Source organism: Sceloporus occidentalis, unplaced genomic scaffold (genome assembly GCF_023333645.1).
Source record: "Sceloporus occidentalis isolate IW3139 unplaced genomic scaffold, rSceOcc1.0.p SCAF_12, whole genome shotgun sequence".
NCBI classification, from domain to species: domain Eukaryota; kingdom Metazoa; phylum Chordata; class Lepidosauria; order Squamata; family Phrynosomatidae; genus Sceloporus; species Sceloporus occidentalis.
Window position 1 is genome coordinate 5,087,536 of NW_028316992.1, and position 19,302 is coordinate 5,106,837.

General features: G+C 42.0%; 1 protein-coding gene across 1 annotated transcript in view; it reads right to left on the minus strand.

The window, feature by feature from the left end:
- Window positions 1-11,867: 11,867 nt before the first annotated feature.
- Window positions 11,868-19,302, minus strand: part of OSR1 (odd-skipped related transcription factor 1) — a 32,244-nt gene continuing 24,809 nt past the window's right edge. The window contains exon 3 of the mRNA XM_089477853.1: window positions 11,868-12,996. Within this exon, the coding sequence (XP_089333979.1) occupies window positions 12,861-12,996 (136 nt within the window). The 3' untranslated portion in view covers window positions 11,868-12,860. The remainder of the gene's footprint in view (window positions 12,997-19,302) is intronic.

Below are 19,302 nucleotides of genomic sequence, written 5' to 3' on the forward strand. Positions count from 1 at the left end.
GTCCAGAACTAGATGCCAATTCTGATGTCAATTTTCATTATTTATTTTTCTTTGTGGCACATGGAGAAAATGTGTGCAGAGGGAATCTTGGCAGGACAAAAAAACCTTGTTTGGTCAAAAAACCTTAAACCTTTGAATTTACATGTCTTTTTTCAGAGGTTTATTTCACTCTACACCTCTCTCTACAACCTTCACCCCTGTCTCATCCCACCCCACCTCTACTCCCATTCCACTACCACCAACTGTGCATTTTTCACCCCTTGGTTGATGAAAATCCTGTTGAAAGTCTTCTGAACTTCACATGCCATAGGAGAGTTTTCCTACCTAACACTGAAGTTCCCCTTCAGAATTCAAGAGCTTCTAATCATAGCTGAAGAGAACTGATCTGGGGGAAGTTACCATCTGACTGATTATCTACTTGGACTTGAATCAGAAACTCATTTTTATTTATTACTCAGATAAAAAGATGACAGAACTCCAGGAGATAACTTGTCTTTTCTGTCCACCCCTGCCATGTGTGAACTTACAAGGGAGTCATTCCCACTTACAGATTCCCTCCTGTAAAGGCTGAAAAAAAACCACAAACCACAGATAGATAGATATTTCTATTTTTTCTTGACACCTCTGAAATTTGTAACTCTTCTTTCCTCTCCTGGCACTATATATAAAGGACGCAGCCCACAGTTTTAGAATCCAGTGCCATCCCCAGATGCTTGGCATACTTTCTTGAAGGCAAAAATATCTATTTGCTCTCACTGTTATTAAGTGCTTTCAACCACATGTTTGATAGTTTTGTCATTCACAGTTTCCACAAGTGGATATCACAACAACAGAAATGCAGTATGAAGGATGGCTGTCCAGAATCCCATTCCACTGCAATCTCTCTCCCTACAGTTTTGGTTTTATTTATTTGTCTGTTTTGGGAGGAGGGTTTTTCCAAACCATCAGTTAGAATTCCATGGACACTTCTTGTTACTCTCAGTCCATATGCTGTTTGGGGTGCGCTGCAGGCTATTTGGGGTGCCCTCATGCAAAGGAATGTTTTACCCCAAATAATTTTTGTGCTTATGTAAGCCTTGGAGTCCACCGCCACCCCACCCAGACATCTGCAACTTCCCTGTTTTTGTAAAGACAAGTATTATTTGGATTAATAAATAACAGCACTCGCTATCTAAAGATAGGAAATAGGGAATCTTGTGGAAGAAGCTGATAATTGTCAAAATGCTTTGAAAATCTAAAGGAAATATGGAAGAGAGCCTGCCTGGGTCCTGAGATCATAAAAAGAGGCCTTTCTCTCAGTACCACCGCTGTGACAAGCATGCTTGGTGAGGGTTCAAGAGAGGGCCTTCATGGTGGCTGTCCTTAGAATCTGGTGCTTCCTTCCATCCTTGCAGTCTGTCCATCAATAGCCTAAAACCTGTTCATTTCCATAGGCTTTTAATACTGAAAGTGTTTAAAGAACAGGATAGGGAGTGCTGTACTGTCAACTGGTTTTAATAGTTTTATATCTTTTTGATTTTATTTTCATAAGTACAGAGTTGACCTGTTTTAATACTGTGATAAAGAGAGGAAGGCCTCATGCTAGATGGATGGACTCTATTAGGGAGGTCATGGTTATGAATTTGCAGGCACTAAGCATAACAGTGGAAGACAGGGAGACCTGGAGATGTTTCATCCACAGGGTCACATGGGTCGAGATTGACTCAAGGGCAGTTAACAACAACAGCAAAGTTTTAATACCATTTTTATGTTCACTTTTGGTATGTTTCTAGTTGCATTGTTCTTGTTAAATTGTACACCACTTTGAGACCCAATTTTGGGAGAAAGGTGGGATCCAAATTGTTGTTGTTGTTGTTATAAATCAGGGCTGGAAATCACTTGGGCAGTTATGAGAAACTGGAGCGTTTCCAAAGGAGGGCGACTAAAATGGTGAAGGGTCTGGAAACCATGTCCTATGAGGAACGACTTAGGGAGCTGGGGATGTTTAGCCTGGAGAAAAGAGGGTTAAGAGGTGATGTGATAGCCCTGTTTATGTATTTGAAGGGATGTCATATTGAGGAGGGAGAAAGCTTGTTTTCTGCTGCTCCAGAGACTAGAACCTGGAGCAATGGATGTAAGGTCCAGGAAAAGAGGTTCCACCTCAACATTAGGAGGAACGCCCTGACAGTAAGGGCTGTTCCACAGTGGAACACACTTCCTCAGAGAGTGGTGGAGTCTCTTTCTTTGGAGGTCTTTATGCAGAGGCTGGATTGCCATCTGTCAGGGATTCTTTGAAATTTCCTGCATGGCAGAATGGGGTTGGACTGGATGGCCCTTGTGGTCTCTTCCAACTCTACGATTCTATGATTCTGTGATTCTATGAAATGCATTATTGTTGTTATCCACCCTTGAGTCGATCTCAACTCATGGCGACCCTGTAGATGAGACACTTCAAGACTCCCTATGCTCCACTGCTCTGCTCAGATCCTGCAAATTCAGACCCATGCCCTCCTTAATAGAGTCCATCCATTTAATAATAATAATAATAATAATAATAATATGTTTTATTTATAGACCGCTATTCCGCGATGATCATAGCGGTGTACAGTAAAATTGTAATACAATACAAAATACAGTTAAAGGAGGGAGAAGTCTCGTCCTTCAGGCAGTCCAAGATGTTGCTGGGTCTGCCTGATGGCTCCCTCTGAGGCCGAGATGACAGTTGAGGAGGGAGGGGCCTCTTCCTTCAGGCAGTCCAAGATGTTGCTGGTCTGCCTGATGGCTCCCTCTGAGGCCGAAATGACAGTTGAGGAGGGAGGGGCCTCTTCCTTCAGGCAGTCCCTGATGTTGCTGGTCTGCCTGATGGCTCCCTCTGAGGCCGAGATGACAGTTGAGGAGGGAGGGGCCTCTTCCTTCAGGCAGTCCAAGATGTTGCTGGTCTGCCTGATGGCTCCCTCTGAGGCCGAAATGACAGTTGAGGAGGGAGGGGCCTCTTCCTTCAGGCAGTCCCTGATGTTGCTGGTCTGCCTGATGGCTCCCTCTGAGGCCGAGATGACAGTTGAGGAGGGAGGGGCCTCTTCCTTCAGGCAGTCCCTGATGTTGCTGGGTCTGCCTGATGGCTCCCTCTGAGGCCGAGATGACAGTTGAGGAGGGAGGGGCCTCTTCCTTCAGGCAGTCCCTGATGTTGCTGGTCTGCCTGATGGCTCCCTCTGAGGCCGAGATGACAGTTGAGGAGGGAGGGGCCTCTTCCTTCAGGCAGTCCCTGATGTTGCTGGGTCTGCCTGATGGCTCCCTCTGAGGCCGAGATGACAGTTGAGGAGGGAGGGGCCTCTTCCTTCAGGCAGTCCCTGATGTTGCTGGTCTGCCTGATCGCTCCCTCTGAGGCCGAAATGACAGTTGAGGAGGGAGGGGCCTCTTCCTTCAGGCAGTCCAAGATGTTGCTGGTCTGCCTGATGGCTCCCTCTGAGGCCGAAATGTCAGTTGAGGAGGGAGGGGCCTCTTCCTTCAGGCAGTCCCTGATGTTGCTGGTCTGCCTGATCGCTCCCTCTGAGGCCGAGATGACAGTTGAGGAGGGAGGGGCCTCTTCCTTCAGGCAGTCCAAGATGTTGCTGGTCTGCCTGATGGCTCCCTCTGAGGCCGAAATGACAGTTGAGGAGGGAGGGGCCTCTTCCTTCAGACAGTCCCTGATGTTGCTGGGTCTGCCTGATCGCTCCCTCTGAGGCCGAGATGACAGTTGAGGAGGGAGGGGCCTCTTCCTTCAGGCAGTCCCTGATGTTGCTGGTCTGCCTGATGGCTCCCTCTGAGGCCGAGATGACAGTTGAGGAGGGAGGGGCCTCTTCCTTCAGGCAGTCCCTGATGTTGCTGGTCTGCCTGATGGCTCCCTCTGAGGCCGAGATGACAGTTGAGGAGGGAGGGGCCTCTTCCTTCAGGCAGTCCCTGATGTTGCTGGGTCTGCCTGATCGCTCCCTCTGAGGCCGAGATGACAGTTGAGGAGGGAGGGGCCTCTTCCTTCAGGCAGTCCCTGATGTTGCTGGTCTGCCTGATGGCTCCCTCTGAGGCCGAGATGACAGTTGAGGAGGGAGGGGCCTCTTCCTTCAGGCAGTCCCTGATGTTGCTGGTCTGCCTGATGGCTCCCTCTGAGGCCGAGATGACAGTTGAGGAGGGAGGGGCCTCTTCCTTCAGGCAGTCCAAGATGTTGCATTTAGCATGTGGCCTTCCTCTCTTTATGCTTCCCTCCACCTTTCCTAGCATTATTGGTTTTTTCCAGTGAGTCATGCCTCCTACTGATGTGACCAAAGTTACAACAGCCTCAGTCTAGTCATCTTGGCTTCCAGAGAGGTTTCTGGTTTGATCTGTTCTAGCACCCATTTGTTTGACTTCTTGGCTGTCCATGGTAACCTAAGCACTCTTCTTACTCTTCCTACAAGCCTACCCTCCCAATTCCTTCTAAGATTATCTTTCCCCTATTGACTCTGACGTATTGATATTCATGATTTTAACATTATTACTGGATGTTTTTAACTATGCTTTTGCATTTAATTCGTTTTAATGTGTATTTTTAATATGTGAATTGTGGTACTGTTTTTACTGACTGTTTTTAATGACACTTGTACACCGCTTTGATCTTGGGAAAAGCGGTTAATAAATAAACAATTTATTTATTTTTATTTATTCTCCAGCACCAAATCTCAAATGAATTAATTCTCTTCCTATCTGCTGTTTTAACTGTCCAGCTCTCACATCCATACATGGTAATAGGGAATGCAATGGCTTGTATGATTCTAATTTTCATGTTCAGTTGTATGTCTTTACATTTTAGGATATTTTCCAGTTCTCTCATAGCTGCCCTCCCCATTCTTAGTTGTCTTATGATTTCTTGACTACAGTCTCTGCTCTGATCAATATTTGATCCCAGGTATGAAAATTCTTTTACTATTTCTATTTCCTGTGTAAATTTTCTGTGGTCATTATTTTTGTTTTCTTTATGTTCAACAATAAGGCTGCCTTTGCACTTTCCTTTTTGATCTTCCTTAGTAGTTGTTCCCAGCCAGTTTAGAATCTTGAAATAGAGAATAAGTCTTAAAGAGAGAGGGACCTAAATAGAAAACCTGGGCCCGAACAGACAGGCCAAAATAAAGTTGCTTCGGGTTGGAGGTACGTATGCTGTTTAAATGAGACATGCATCTGAAGTGGCCAGAAACTGCACCAAAGCTGTGCTCCAGTCCTTAGGACTGGCCTCTTAGGACAGCATACCTTCAAAGTGGCCTGAAGCAGCTTTATTTTGGCTTGTCTGTTCGGACCCTCAATCTATAAAATGAGGGGAAAGAGAATGTATAAATTTCTTCCAACAAATGTAAGTTTAAAATTGTAGAAAAATTGTAGAGTTTTGAATTCACTGGAGGGATCAAAAACCACTGGCAGGTCCAGTTAATCAAGCCAGTATTTAAATAGCCCTATCCATTTAGTAATGAATTTCACATGGTCCACCTGCAGTTATTTCATATTTGGGGAGGAGAGGGTCTTTCCTTTTCTTTGAAAAATCTAACGGTCATCTAAGAATAAGATTGCAGAGGACAAAACAGGATAGACTACAACAGACATATAGACTCAGGTTTGACACAGATTCAAGTTGGATTCAAGTCATTTCAGTGATTTGACTGCAGTTAATGACACTCTGACTCAACTCTATTCACATCTTGTATATTTTTAGCAACCAACCTGATGGCGTCATTCGTTTCAAGAAGCAGGCAAAACCTCCAAAGTTTCTTGGAGAGGAACAGCTAATGTGTTATGAAATGGGCTTGAGCAAAAGGATCCTTCTAAACCTTTTGAAAACATTTAGAAGGCTCCTCTAGTGGAGTCAAGCAGACCTCAACCCTATCAGCTAACATGTTAGCTGTTCCCCTCAGAGAAATGTACCTCATCTCCTATTTTCTATTGAAAGTTGGCTTCCAGACTTCAGACTTGGAAATATCTTGCAAGGACTTGACACTTGATTTGAAACTTGAAGGTAGAGACTTGAGGCTTCATTCAAGACTTGGAAGAAAAGTCTTGAATACATCACTACAGTACCTTGCCTTCCACTGCTGGAACATCAGCAAACAGGATTTACCCTCATCTGATTCCACAGAGCTTCACTAAAGCAAGCAAATGTGGTCTGATCAAATAAATTAGTACTATAGGGACATCTCTATGAAAATCTAATCCATGTCTTCCAAAGGGATTGAGGGGCACACAGCCATCTTATTCTGGTATCCTTCAGAACTGTTCCAGGTGAGGTGAATGGTCAAGAGAAATAGAAAGAAGTGTGAGGTTATGAGTATATGCGAGTTCACTGAGGAAGTACAACAAGAAATCCTGCTTTTTAAAAGGAGATAATTATGGCATTGTTTTCCAAAGTAGTGATCATGTTAGTCCATTGCAGTAAAACCACAAGACTAAAAGACTTACTATTACATTAATGGACTATATCCCATTTTATCAACTGCATAGAGTGCGATCCATACTATCCGGAATAACTTAGGACTTTTTCACATGGGGAAAATGTATCATCATCCTGAAAAAAGAAAAAAGTGGTAGCATCCCAGAAATGCTTTAAGTTGCATGATTGTTTATCACATGCACAGAGCAACACAGCATGCATCCGAGAGGAAAAGGAGCATGAATGCAAACTTAGGTGGGTTATAGACTGCCACTTGGGACGTCCGCAGGATGTCCCATTTTAAAAAGGGGGCGTCTCTTCTAGACACCCCTGGCTCTAGTACGGACTCTGTCCGTACAATATGGCGCCGGCCGTTCCACACAGCCGGCGCCATCTTTACGTATCGAACGCTGTGCGTCCGAACGTGTCGCGGCGCTAATGATGTCGCGAGTGTGCCAGCGGTGCCTCGCGACGTCATTAGGGCGCCGCAGAAAGAAGCTCCATTTTGGAGCTTCTTTTTTGCTCCGTAAGGGAGCCGCGTGGTGTGGCTGCGATGGCTCCCTTACGGAGCAAACGACGGCGGCAGCAGACTGCCTCAAAGCGGCGGTCTATAACCCGCCCCAGTTATCACACAAGTACATACCCATCAGGTTTGTGATTTCGAATTACCGTGTTTGCACATGCACAGAGTTAGGAGTAACATGTCACAAAGATTTTACACTTCCAGTTCAACACAATCAAAGTCTATATGAGTACTCAAGGAAACAACCCTGAGTTAGAGGTGGACAAGAATAAGGAGGCATGCTCAGGCTCCTCATCCTCCCCCCCCCCCCCTCACTCTTTCCTCTTTGAAAAACTGCTGCTTTCCACTTGGCAGCCAGGGAAGACAAAGGAGTACCAGAAGCAAACTCACAACATAGGATCATGGGAATTGTAGTTTGTTTTTTTACAGGGGGATCCCATGGTTGAACTGGAAATGCCTCTCACACTAACTCAGTTGCAAAATGAATGCAAATTCACAATGGAAATGGACTTGCAAATTCGGTATTTTTGCAAAAGAAGCTATTCCCGGGATCTCACACATTTCTGTTTGGGATGCGACCCGTTTCCACACAATGTCATGTGAAAGTCTTTTGCAAAATTACATGCAATACATTGGATAACCCCAGATTCTCACTCAGTTATCCTTCCAATTTTCCCCATGCGATAAAGTCCATAGTACATATGGTTGAGAGCAGATCATAGGCAGTGAGGTCAGAAGGCAATATGGCACCATGCTTCCATTTATTTTCTATTTGGAAAGATTAACTATGGCCTCCAAACTTCTAACCAAATTTCAGTTAAGCACAGGTGCCAATTTATACATACAACACATGTTTACTGCACACAAACATACAACTGGGACTACAGATGGTGAGGTCAAAGGAAAATTAAATGGAGAAATGACAATCACATATTTTAAAATGACCATTCACAAAAATTTTGCTGATAATGCAAACACGCTGACAGACTCTAGCTGAGAAATTTCAAAGGAGGATTAGAATGAGAAAGAACAACACTGAATTACAATTCATCAAGATTTTACCTAATGCCAGAGTGTTTGTTTCATCAGCAACAATGGGCTTAAGAAATGGCCATGGTTAATAATATGATGGTTTCTATAGGCCTGTCACACTGAACGACATGGTTCCATCCTGGATTTGCAGTTTAGGGAAAAGTAACTTCTAAAGCGTCACCAAACTACCTACCCCAGGATTCCATACAATGGCTGCGTCTACACTACAGAAATAATCCACTTTGACACTGCTTTAACTGTTATGGAATTCTGGGATTTGTAGTTTTGTGAAATATTTAGCCTTCTCTGTCAGAGAACTCTGGTGCCCAACCAAACTACAAATCCTAGAATTCCATAGCATCATGGCAGTTAAGGCAATATCAAACTAGATTATTTTGCAGTGCAGGTGGAGCCAGTATTGTGATGGAAATTAAAATGGCACTATTGCTCTGCAATATGAAATGGCCCAATGTCAGTATTTTCTGAATTTAATTTCTCCTTGATCACACACTGCCTATGATCCTGCCCCCATCATGTACCACACACACACCTACACCTGAAATGCTGATCTGTCTCAGACCTCCTGCGTTTGATGAAGAGAAACCCATGCTACAGTCATGTGCCATGAGACTCTTTGCTTTGATAGCTACTGGGCAAATGCATACAGGATCAAGCCATAAATACATTTTTAGGCCAGAACCAGGCTGTAGCATTGTATACATCTTAGAATAAGCTCCTGAAGACACAGTGGGGCTTCCTTCTGAGAAAACCTTGTAGAGGACAAAGCCTTTATTGATTGCTAGTCAGGATAGTTATATATCACTGTCTGTATCAGAAACAGCATGCCTCTCACTTGTAGGGGAGTGTGAAATGGGTGGAGGATGCTATGGCCTTCATGACCTGCTGTCAGACTTTGCATTTGGACAACTATTTGATCATTCATGAGCAGAATTTGGATCTGATGGCTCTTCTCATACTGTAAACATGCATTGGATTGCACTGCTATTGAATATTTTTGTTCTCAAGGCAGGATGTCCCTTTGTTATACTGTCCATGTTTATGGAAGTGCATTATAGTTCTGGTGGAGGGGGAGTCCTCAAACCCTCTCCCTAAGTTTAGTGGGGATTTGATTGCCCCTTCAGTCATGAGCCACTTCTGAACTTGGTTCTTGCTTGGCTTCTATACAGTCAAACTGGGTGAGATGAGCACCTTTTCTGACCACTAAGGTCACCTTTCTCTAGCTTTTCTGCATAACAAACAGCTTTCTCTTTCCTTCCTGGTCTTTGTAATCATCTCATTTTAAAGCCATGCTAAGGACCAGACTCATTTTCACATGTTGCCATTTATCTTGATGTTCTATCACTCCCCTAAAAGCCTTATCAGCCTGAAGCCAAAATCTTCTCCAGAATTTTATCTATTTCCAGTCCTCTCCTTGTTTCTGCTTTGAGCTCTGGGCAAGAGGAAAGAGTTGCATAAATTTTGGAAAACACCATTTCTCACCTATCCCACCTGGAAGGTCAAATGTTGTCCACATTTGCTTTAATGTATGTAAGTACATATATGATACACATCCTTTGATTCCATGTAATATAAAGCAATAACTATGCATGTATGAATGAGCTGTCCAGACATTGGGCTACAAACATAATTCTTGTAGCACTTCACAGTTTACATTGCTGTGTAAATTCCTGAAAGGTTGTAGGGCAGGCAGGACTGGATCACTTCATATTGTAGATCATGGTTGACAGCTGTGGGCCTGTGGGCCTTCAGATTTTATGGGACTGCAATTTCCATCATCTCTTGGCTATGTTGGCTAGGGCTGATGGGTGTTGTAGTCTAGAAATACCTGAAGAATCATACACTTGCCTCTCTCTTTTGTAGATGGTGACACTTGAAGAATTCAATCAGTTCACATTCTAATACTGACCTGCTCTCCACTCTTCACTCCTGGATTCATGTGTGGATCAGAACCTGGTTCTCCTTCAGATTTCACACTCCTTCTCCAAAATATATTTGATTTGAATTAAATTAAATCCCAGTTTGGGAGGAGGGAAAATGTCTTAGGAAAGACAGGCTTTTCATCTGACCCAACACAGCTCTCTCTGTTCTTATATTTTATGGCATATAGATCAACTTTCCAGAGACTGTTGCCCCTCCAAATGTTAGCTATTATTTATTTTATTATTTAAGAATTAAATATATTTCTTAGCAGCCTTTCAAGGCTGATGATACATGCCCAAGGCAGCTTACAATATAAAATATCACATTATAAAAGCACCTTAAATGTAAACAAACCTTTAAAAGGCGGTAAAAAGAAGATAAAATTTCAAATATCTAAGAACAGCAAATACCATTAAAGAAAAATACCAGTTTAAAGCCAGAGAAAACAGGCATGCTTCTAAAGCCCTTTCAAAAGCAATCAGAAAGATAGCCCTCTGTCTCTTGGAAGGAAAGTCTTTAGGATGGGGCCCATTTAGCAGATTTTGGAAATATAATTTTGGCAGACTAGGGATTTCAGAATCCCTTATACAGCATGAGGTATTCTAGGAGTTGTCGTCTTCAAAAGCAGCTTTTCCAAGCTCTGTCTCTTCTCTCTAGCTTTCACCAAACTTACTGATCTAAGTGGCCGATGATTAAATAGAGCTTAAGAAGAGACATCTTACAAATTATCCCAAGTAACCATGTTGTTTGTATTTGATAGATGTTATTCTCTAATGCAGAGAGAGGGCACAAAGGGGGCATAGATCAACCATAATGTGTTTGGGTTTGACAACATTCAGGTTGGGGAGGGATTCCATGACCAAACTCCATAGAGACATAAGAAAAGTGATCCATAAATCATTTTTAGTTCATGCGTGTAAACACCTTGACATGAATAATTATTACAGACAATACATCAATGCCATTGGTTTTGATGAATCCATTCCAGAATAAGACTTGACTTGGAGAACTCAAAGACTTCCAAGTACAGATAGCAGGAATGGGGAAACTTTGATTCATCAGATGTTTTGAACTGCAATTTCCATAATTCTTTGCACTGCACATGCTAGGTTGTGCTTCTGGAAATTAAAGATCAAATATTTGATCTGGAAGGTCAAATATTTCCACACCCCTGAAATATAAGATCACAACTTCACAAAGCAATCCCATAATCCAGGGGAAGTAGCTATGATGCTCTCCAGATGTTGTTGGACTGTGACTCCCAGCATTTGCTGGCTAGTGCTGATTACAAGCCAACAACCATCTGGAAGGCCACACTGTTCCTGTATCTAGTCATCTAGTACCCAATGAAATCAATAGGGTTTACCAATAAATATGTATACAGTAGGCCCTTGGTATCCATTGGGGTTTGCTTCCAGGACCCCCTATGGATACCAAAATCTGTGAATGATGAAGTCCCATAATATACAGTGGCATAGTAAATGAATGAATGAATGAATGAAACTTTATTTTTATACCGCCGTTCCTGCGATCACGGCGGTTTACAACATGGTGTCCCTTATTTAAAATAACAAAATCAAGATTTGCTTTTTGGATTTATATATTTTTGGAATATTTTCAAGCCATGGATAGTTGAATCCGTGGATAAAGAATCCATAAATACAGAGGACTGACTGTAGTTCAACAATTATGAGAATTTTTTTACAAAATGTGCATTCAGATTTCATGTTTATTAGCACTTGGGTCACAGATCGCAGTCTATTTTGGCCAGTGTGGCTGCCATGCAAGCTTAGTATCCTGGAAAGTGTAATCCACCACCCACCCACCAACAATATACACACGTTTCCAAGTTCTGATTAACAAATTCATTTTCCAGGAAACAATAACAGACAACAGAACTGTTAAAGGCTTTGTGAAAACATGTTTCACCTCCAGAATGAAATGTCACCCAACAACATTTTGCCTGTAAAATACCAATTTATTTTAATACTTAAAAAACACCAAATAAATCCAGTGATAAATGTTCATTATCAAGAATCAGCATAAAGTGCCAAATAGCAATAATTTTAACCAAAAACATATTGGAATGTCTCAATTTTTTTTACACTGTGTCCAAAAGAAACAAACAAACAAAAAAAAAAAAACGACTTCAGATAAAACTCTCAGGATGAGATTTGTCAACCCCAACCCCACAAATCCATTCACTCCTGTTCCAGACTCATGCTACTAACTTGAAAGTACCTCTCAGTTCCTCCATCCCACTTTGTGCAGCAGTCACTTTGGTGGTTTATTGTCTCCAACTTTTCCACCTTGGGTGGCTTTTGATTTTGTTTTGTTTAAATAAATCCACAAATTACAAATGAGTTCCCAAGGCACTAGACCACAAACAAACAAGTAGAACCCTCCCACTGCCCGGAATATATGGCAGAAGCGACCCACTGATCAGATAAGATGTTCAAATATGTAGGGGTACAGCATGAACCCTTACAAATGAGGCAATGGAGGTCATTTCGAGTGATTCAAACTCAGTTTATCGTGGTTTTCCTTCCCTTCACAACATCCGTGTCTGAAAACCTGAAGCCAGTTACTTTCATGGTTTCCTCTTCTGAAGCAGATGAATTCTCAGTTTTCAAACAGTCACACACAAAAAGGATAAAATTACTTTTTTAAAAAAAGCAAAAGCTTCAGGAAGCTACTTTCGGTGTTGTTTTGCATCTCAACATGAAGATTCCTCTTCAAAGCTTGAGCACCACCTTTTGACGGGTCATGCAAGAGTTACACTCTGAAGCACTCAGGTTTCAAATAAAGCTGCATTTGGATGTAAAGAGAGCTTGTGGGATTTTTTTTCTTTTCTTTAAAAAAAAACCCTTAAATTAATCATGTTTAGTGTTCCCCATTGTCAAGAATTTGGTCTAAAATATAGAATTTGGTGGAGAGTTAAGTTCATGGAGGCTAGAAGAAGCTTTAGCACTTCATCTTGGAAGGTTTCAGTTCCTTTACTTGTGTGTGCAGTGTCTTGTGAACAGCTAGAGTCCTGGACTGGCAAAACCCTTTCCCACATTCTTGACACTTAAAGGGCTTTTCTTTGGAGTGGATATATCTGGGAAGAGAAAATAACAGAGTGAATTGCTTATTTTTACTTACAACGTACATAAGATCTCTCCCCTCAAATATACTTCTGTCTCAACTTGTTGGCACATAAAGTCAGAACAGATATCAAGCGCTGACATCGTTGGGCACCTGCCCAAGAACCCACATGCCAAAAAGAGCCTCCTAACAGCACCTCCTGGGCTTGTTCTTCCTCCACCATCACCAGATTTGTTCCTTCTTCACACATCACTTACTTAGGCCCAGAGAAAGATGGTGATCAGAAGCAGTAGATGGAACTGCCTGATGGCTCACTGTTTCTCTGCCTGCCACGCAAGCAGCTGTCAGGAGAGGGAAGAAGAGTAGCTGGTGACAATGGCAGTGAGGAAGAAGATGCACCAAGAAGGCGTCCATTAAAGGTGTCTCATCCAATTGGCCACACAAACCTGTAGTTAGCATTCTCTTGATGGATATTCTCCCATAGAGAGCACTGATATGCTGAATCAAACTGTTGGGTCTGTTGAGTTGGACCCAGGGCCCTCTTACATTACAGCATTATAGTATTATGATTTTACTTTAATTGTCATGGCTTCATTCCTTGGAATCTTGGGATTTGTAGTTTGGTGAGGCACTAGAGGAGCTCCCTGGACAAGAATTCTAAATGTTCCTCCCTAAACTGCAAATCCCAGCATTCTATAGGATGCAACCATTTAAAGTAGAGCACCATAAGCCCATAGCATGGGAGGATCCCTGAAAGTTCTACATTGATACTCCTGTGTCCACAGTGAGTCTCAGTACACACAAATTCAATTTCAAGTTCCATTTCAATACACACCATTTATTTCAAAATACAGTTCTCTTTCGTGTTGTGCAAAGGGAAGTACATGTGGAGTTGTTGTCTCCATTGAACTCAATAAGACAATGTATAATCAGAACTCCTGTGCCTGAAAGAGACTATTGCAGTGATGGTGAGCCTTTTAGAGGCCGAGTGCCCAAACTGCAACCCAAAACCCACTTATTTATTGCAAAGTGCCATGTCCCTCTGGCTTTCTAGTAACAAACTCTGGCAAACTCTGTGCTGGGGTGACGGCACATGTGCCCACAGAGAGGGCTCTGAGTGCCACCTCTGGCACGCGTGCCGTAGGTTCGCCATCACTGGACTATTGGGTTGGAATGCATGGGTTCTATACCCCCACACGGTTACATCCATGTAAATCCCATTCTTCTCAATAGACTCAGAATGTATACCATGCTTAAGCAGAATGGATCATGTTATGTTCAGTGGTGTTTAAGCTCAGGGAAATGTACATAGGATAAATCCCCAAAAATATATAACCGTTGACTAGTTTCTGGTCCTTGAGTTCAAATTCATAGCGTAGACATTGGGTCTTTCCACACCAAACAATTACAGCACTATGATTCCACTTTAACTAATATGGGGCCATCCTTCAGAATTTTACGCTTGTTGTTGGTGTAGCACTAGAGAATTTGAAGTACCTCTTCCCTAAACTGCAAATACCAGAACTCCATAGGATGCTGCCAAGACAGTTAAAGTGGAATCATAATACTATACCTGTATAATGTGAAAGGACCCAATGACTCTCTGGCAGCCTAGGATAAAGGTGAAAGAAGATGAAGCAGGAGACTTCTCTGATCTCACCTGACTTGATCATCATTACCCAAAAACAACCACTGAAAGGCCTTTTAAATTTTATCAAAGCAGCAGTTAACAGGGTAAAAGGGGATTAACTATTCTTAAATTTTAACTCTGCCCTCCTCCCAAATCTACAATTAGTTAGATCTAATGCAATGACAACACAGTAAATAAATCGCTAATCATTCACTGCCCTTTCATGACACTTAGAATTTGCTACTTGAGGCAGCTACCTCACACTACCTGAATCAAAGCATGTATAGAACCCTTCTTTTCTCATCTCTGAAGACAAGAATACTCATAAAGCTACTATTCAACTTAAATGGTTACTAAGCTTCTGTGGCAGGGCAGTCTATAAATTAAATAACTAAAGCTCACATCCCATAGGAACTATTACTGGTGTTTTCTTTTGAAAGTTCCTTAAGAGTTCACTCATGCTTTCCTGCTCAAAATAATTGTCAGCAATAAAACAGAGGGAGCACCATTTGATGGGAAAGACCCTGAAACGTTCAAACTAGAATAAATGGTGGCCCTTGTAGCTTAAAGTGGGCTTTAAAGTCCACAATACTGGACTTGTCCTTTGAGATACATTTACACTGGTTTTTAACTACTTTGTCAAGGCTTCTTCCAAAAGCTTTATCATTTTGTCACTGTTCCAAGTGTTCCCATGACAGCCACTCCAGTTTGAAAATGATTTAAATTGCTTATGTGGATGTGACTTCACCACAGAATTAAAAATATGGGAATCTGTGTACCAGGCGACACAAGGTATTATTATGAATGACATTTTGCTTCATTTAGCTCCATGTAGATGTCACCACTGGGTTGATTGTGTTGAAAAAGTTTTAATCCAGTAAATCCCATTGAATCTAATCAACTTTAATTACAGAAAGAAGTGTTCAGTGGGTGAAAAGAATTTGAACTGAAATACCATGATTGTAAGAGCAAGTCTGTTTTGGAACCCAGACTGAGTTACTTTTAAATTATTTGAAAAATGTATACCTTTCCAAGGCAACATATTAAAGCCACTGGACATGATTTTAAAAACACAGGGATAAAAATGGATTTTAAAAGACCAAAATTAGCTATTAAAATCAGATGGTACCACATGAACAATGACATGAAGTAAATATCCAAGCTCTATTAAATTATCAAGAAAGGGGAGAGGTATCTCCAGCTTCCAATCCCTATCCAATTTGTAGAAATTTTGTATCAGATCTATCCCAATGTGTAGAAATTTTGTATCATGTCTATAGAAGATCTCTGAGCAAGTCCTTTTCCTCACCCAGCAGCCTAATTGCTTCCACAGGCATTGCAAAGAAGAAGACCTTGGAAAATATCACACAGGAGATTTATCATACGTAAATCGTCAGGAAATCATCAGAAATCATGGAAAACCTGTGATCAGCATTCACATCCCTGCATGCTTCTCCCATGAGTAAATCGTAGTGGAGGTGTCGGCACTTGCTCATCCTGTGAGTAAAGCGTCCATGGAACCGCCATTTGGAAATAACAGGATCTTCCATTATTGCCAAATGGCAGCTCCAAGGACACTTTACTCATGGGATGAGTGAGCAACAACAGGAAAATTGCATGGGGTGTGTGAATGCTGATCATGGGTTTTCCACAATTTCTGATGATTTCCTGACAATTTACACACTGTAAGCCTCTCCTGTGATATTCTCCCTTGAAAATCCTTCACACTTAGAACTCTACCATTTGCAGTGTTCACATTCTCATGGCAATTCTTCCTGTCCTCTTTTTTGGATGCCTAAACTGTTGCTCCCAATGCTCAGGAAAAGTTTATGGTTATTGTAATGCTAGCAATTTGGGTTTTGATGAAAAATTTCAAATCAGGACAGCTTTTTTACTAAGGGGCAGGACAAAGCCCTGATTTTGCTATGCCACAGACTATACCAATCACAGTCAATACCATTTTGTGGCCAGACAGCTATTGCTGTGGCTCTGAATTTGCTATTTATCAACACAATCCTATTCATGCCTGTTTAGTCCGATAAGATTCAAAAGAGGCTTAATCCCCAATGAGTGAATGTAGCACCTTCTCCAACCCAGAGCCCTTCAGATATGTTGGACACATCTCCCATCATTCCTAGCCATCTGGGCAAGTTAACTGAGCTGGATTGGAATGGAGAGGGGTCACATCTGGAGGCCACTTGCTTGGGAATTGTTGTTGGTGTATATTGGTGCAGCATTTCAGGTCAGCCTCAAACATCCTTTAAGCAGCAGAAAATCATTTGGGGGCTTCTTTTTTCTCTGTCCTGGAAAAGGTATAACCTTGCTAAGGGGAAGAGGTGCATCAGAAAAGAGAACATCAGAGTAGGGATGAAAAGAATATTCAAAACTATTTGGAAACTGGTTGAAAAGCATGGAGCTTTTTTTAATGAGTCAAGAAAGCCTCTTGGACTGATAAGAATCTTCCCAGTTTGGGACTTGTTCTGTGCAAAACATGCATCTGATTGTTTTGTGGTGAAAACAACATGCGGAGAATTAAATGAGGAGAATTAAATTTCTGCACATAAAGTGCTGTTTTCTCTCCAAATCAACCATGGGTAGATTTTTCACAGAATAATCTATACTGTGAATGGGCTTCAAAAACTACATGGTTTAAATCCCGGTTTCAGAGAACCGATGCTCCCTCATCACGATAGAGGACCCTACTAGGCATCTACTCCATGGAGCAACTGGCCTTCTGGTTTCTACTCTGTCAGTAATGTAAGTGATAATTACTATGGTCACAAAGATCATTACTAGCTTCTGCATTAGCTATAGAATATAAGCTATGACAGTAAATGACAGCATTCATCCACGGTGCTGTCAGGGAAGGAACTGGGGGCAGAGTTCAAGGGCCTCAACTCAGCAGAATGAACCAGAAAATCATGAAATGCAACAGGGCCAATGTGTGCCATTTAGAAGTGAAATAAACACAGAGGAAGGAACTGGGGGAAAACCGCTTCTATGTATTCCTTGCATAAGCAAAACCCTTTAGAATTCATCAGATTGTCATAAATTGACAGACAACTTGAAGTCACACCCACACATACAAATACAACTACATGCATAAGCTTTCCTAAACCTGTCACCTTGCAAATGTTTAGGACTCAAACCCCCATCACTCCCAGTCAGAGTGGCAAATGGTCTGGAAATAAGGTTCCCGTAACATCGCTTAAGTCTCGACTTTAAAACAGAGGTGATCAACTTGTGGCCCACCAGATGTTGTTTGACTACAGCTCCCATCATCCATCATAACTGGTCATGCTGGACAAAGACATCTGGATGGCTACAAGTTGCCAACCTTTTCTAAAATTACTTTACTGTGCAACTGTATGTTTTAGATCCTTCCTTTGTTTGCTTGTTTGTTTATCTCACCTTTCAACTAGTAATTTATCTTAAATATTCTAGCTCTAAAATGAAAATAAGTAACCACAAAGTATGTCTAAATGTCACCCAACACATAAGGAGCATAAATGATACAGAACTGTAGCATTTCTTTGTATTCTGATTACAGTTCAAATAAACTGTGTTATGTTAAATATATTTAGGTTAAATTATTTATACTTAGCAGGGGCTATTTATCTATTAAATATCAGTCAGTCAATTTATTGCATTTGACCAAAGACCTTTGCATCAAACTATATCCAAATAGCAACAAAATATGTAAACATTACTCATTATCAATTAGGTATATATCCCATCTCCACACTAAGGGCCTTTACAGACCACCCCTAGGGTCTCCTGACGCCACGCACCACTCCAGGTGGCACATGATGTCATGACGCACCTCTGGCACTGCATCCAGATGATGCAGTGCCGAAGGGGCACCATATAGCTGTGCTGCCACTTGTTGCTGCTCCTTTTTGCACGCTTGAAAGGCTGGATCAGGGCCGCAGTGTGAGGTTGCTGCAGCCCTGATCTAGCAAGAAAAAGGGCAGCTGCAGGCGGAAAAAAGTGCCAAAAAGTTCTGCCGCCATAGCAAAGGCAACCTTTTTCCACCTCAAAAGGAGTGTGACTGTGCCTCTCAAAAACGAGCGACATTTTACTTCTTCTTTTTGGGCCCAAAACACACCAAATCTGGGCTGTGGCGTGCGGTTGCCTCTGTCCCAATCTGGTGCTCAAAGGGGCAGCAGCAAGCCACTCTACCAGGAAGGTCTGTTTGCTTGTCTAGAATTCTCATCAGTCCTGGCCAGCATAGCATCCCCTCCAACATTTCACAGATTAAATCCAGGACACATGTGAGCAAGTAACATCAGAGTGTGGTTAAGATGTCCATGATTATTAATGAGACAAGCTATGAGAGGCTGCAATAGGTTACTTTAGCCTGAGCCTACTGGAAAAAGTAGGATTCTGCTCCTCCTTTCTCTTCCTCTACCTCCTGCTGGGTAGAGTGCAAACTAGTTTTGCACTTTGAACCGAGGTCCAGCAGAAATAATGCAGTCTGACATGCTTTAACTGACATGCCTCCATCCTATGGAATCTTGGGATGTATACTTTGTTATGACAACAGAGCTCTCTGCTAGAGAAGGTGAAATAGTCCACAAAACTACAAATCCCAGAACTCCATAGCTTTAAGGCATGACAGTTGCAGTATCAAACTGCAATAATTATGTGGTATAGATGGAACCTCAGATTCTGGCAACTGAAGTAAGT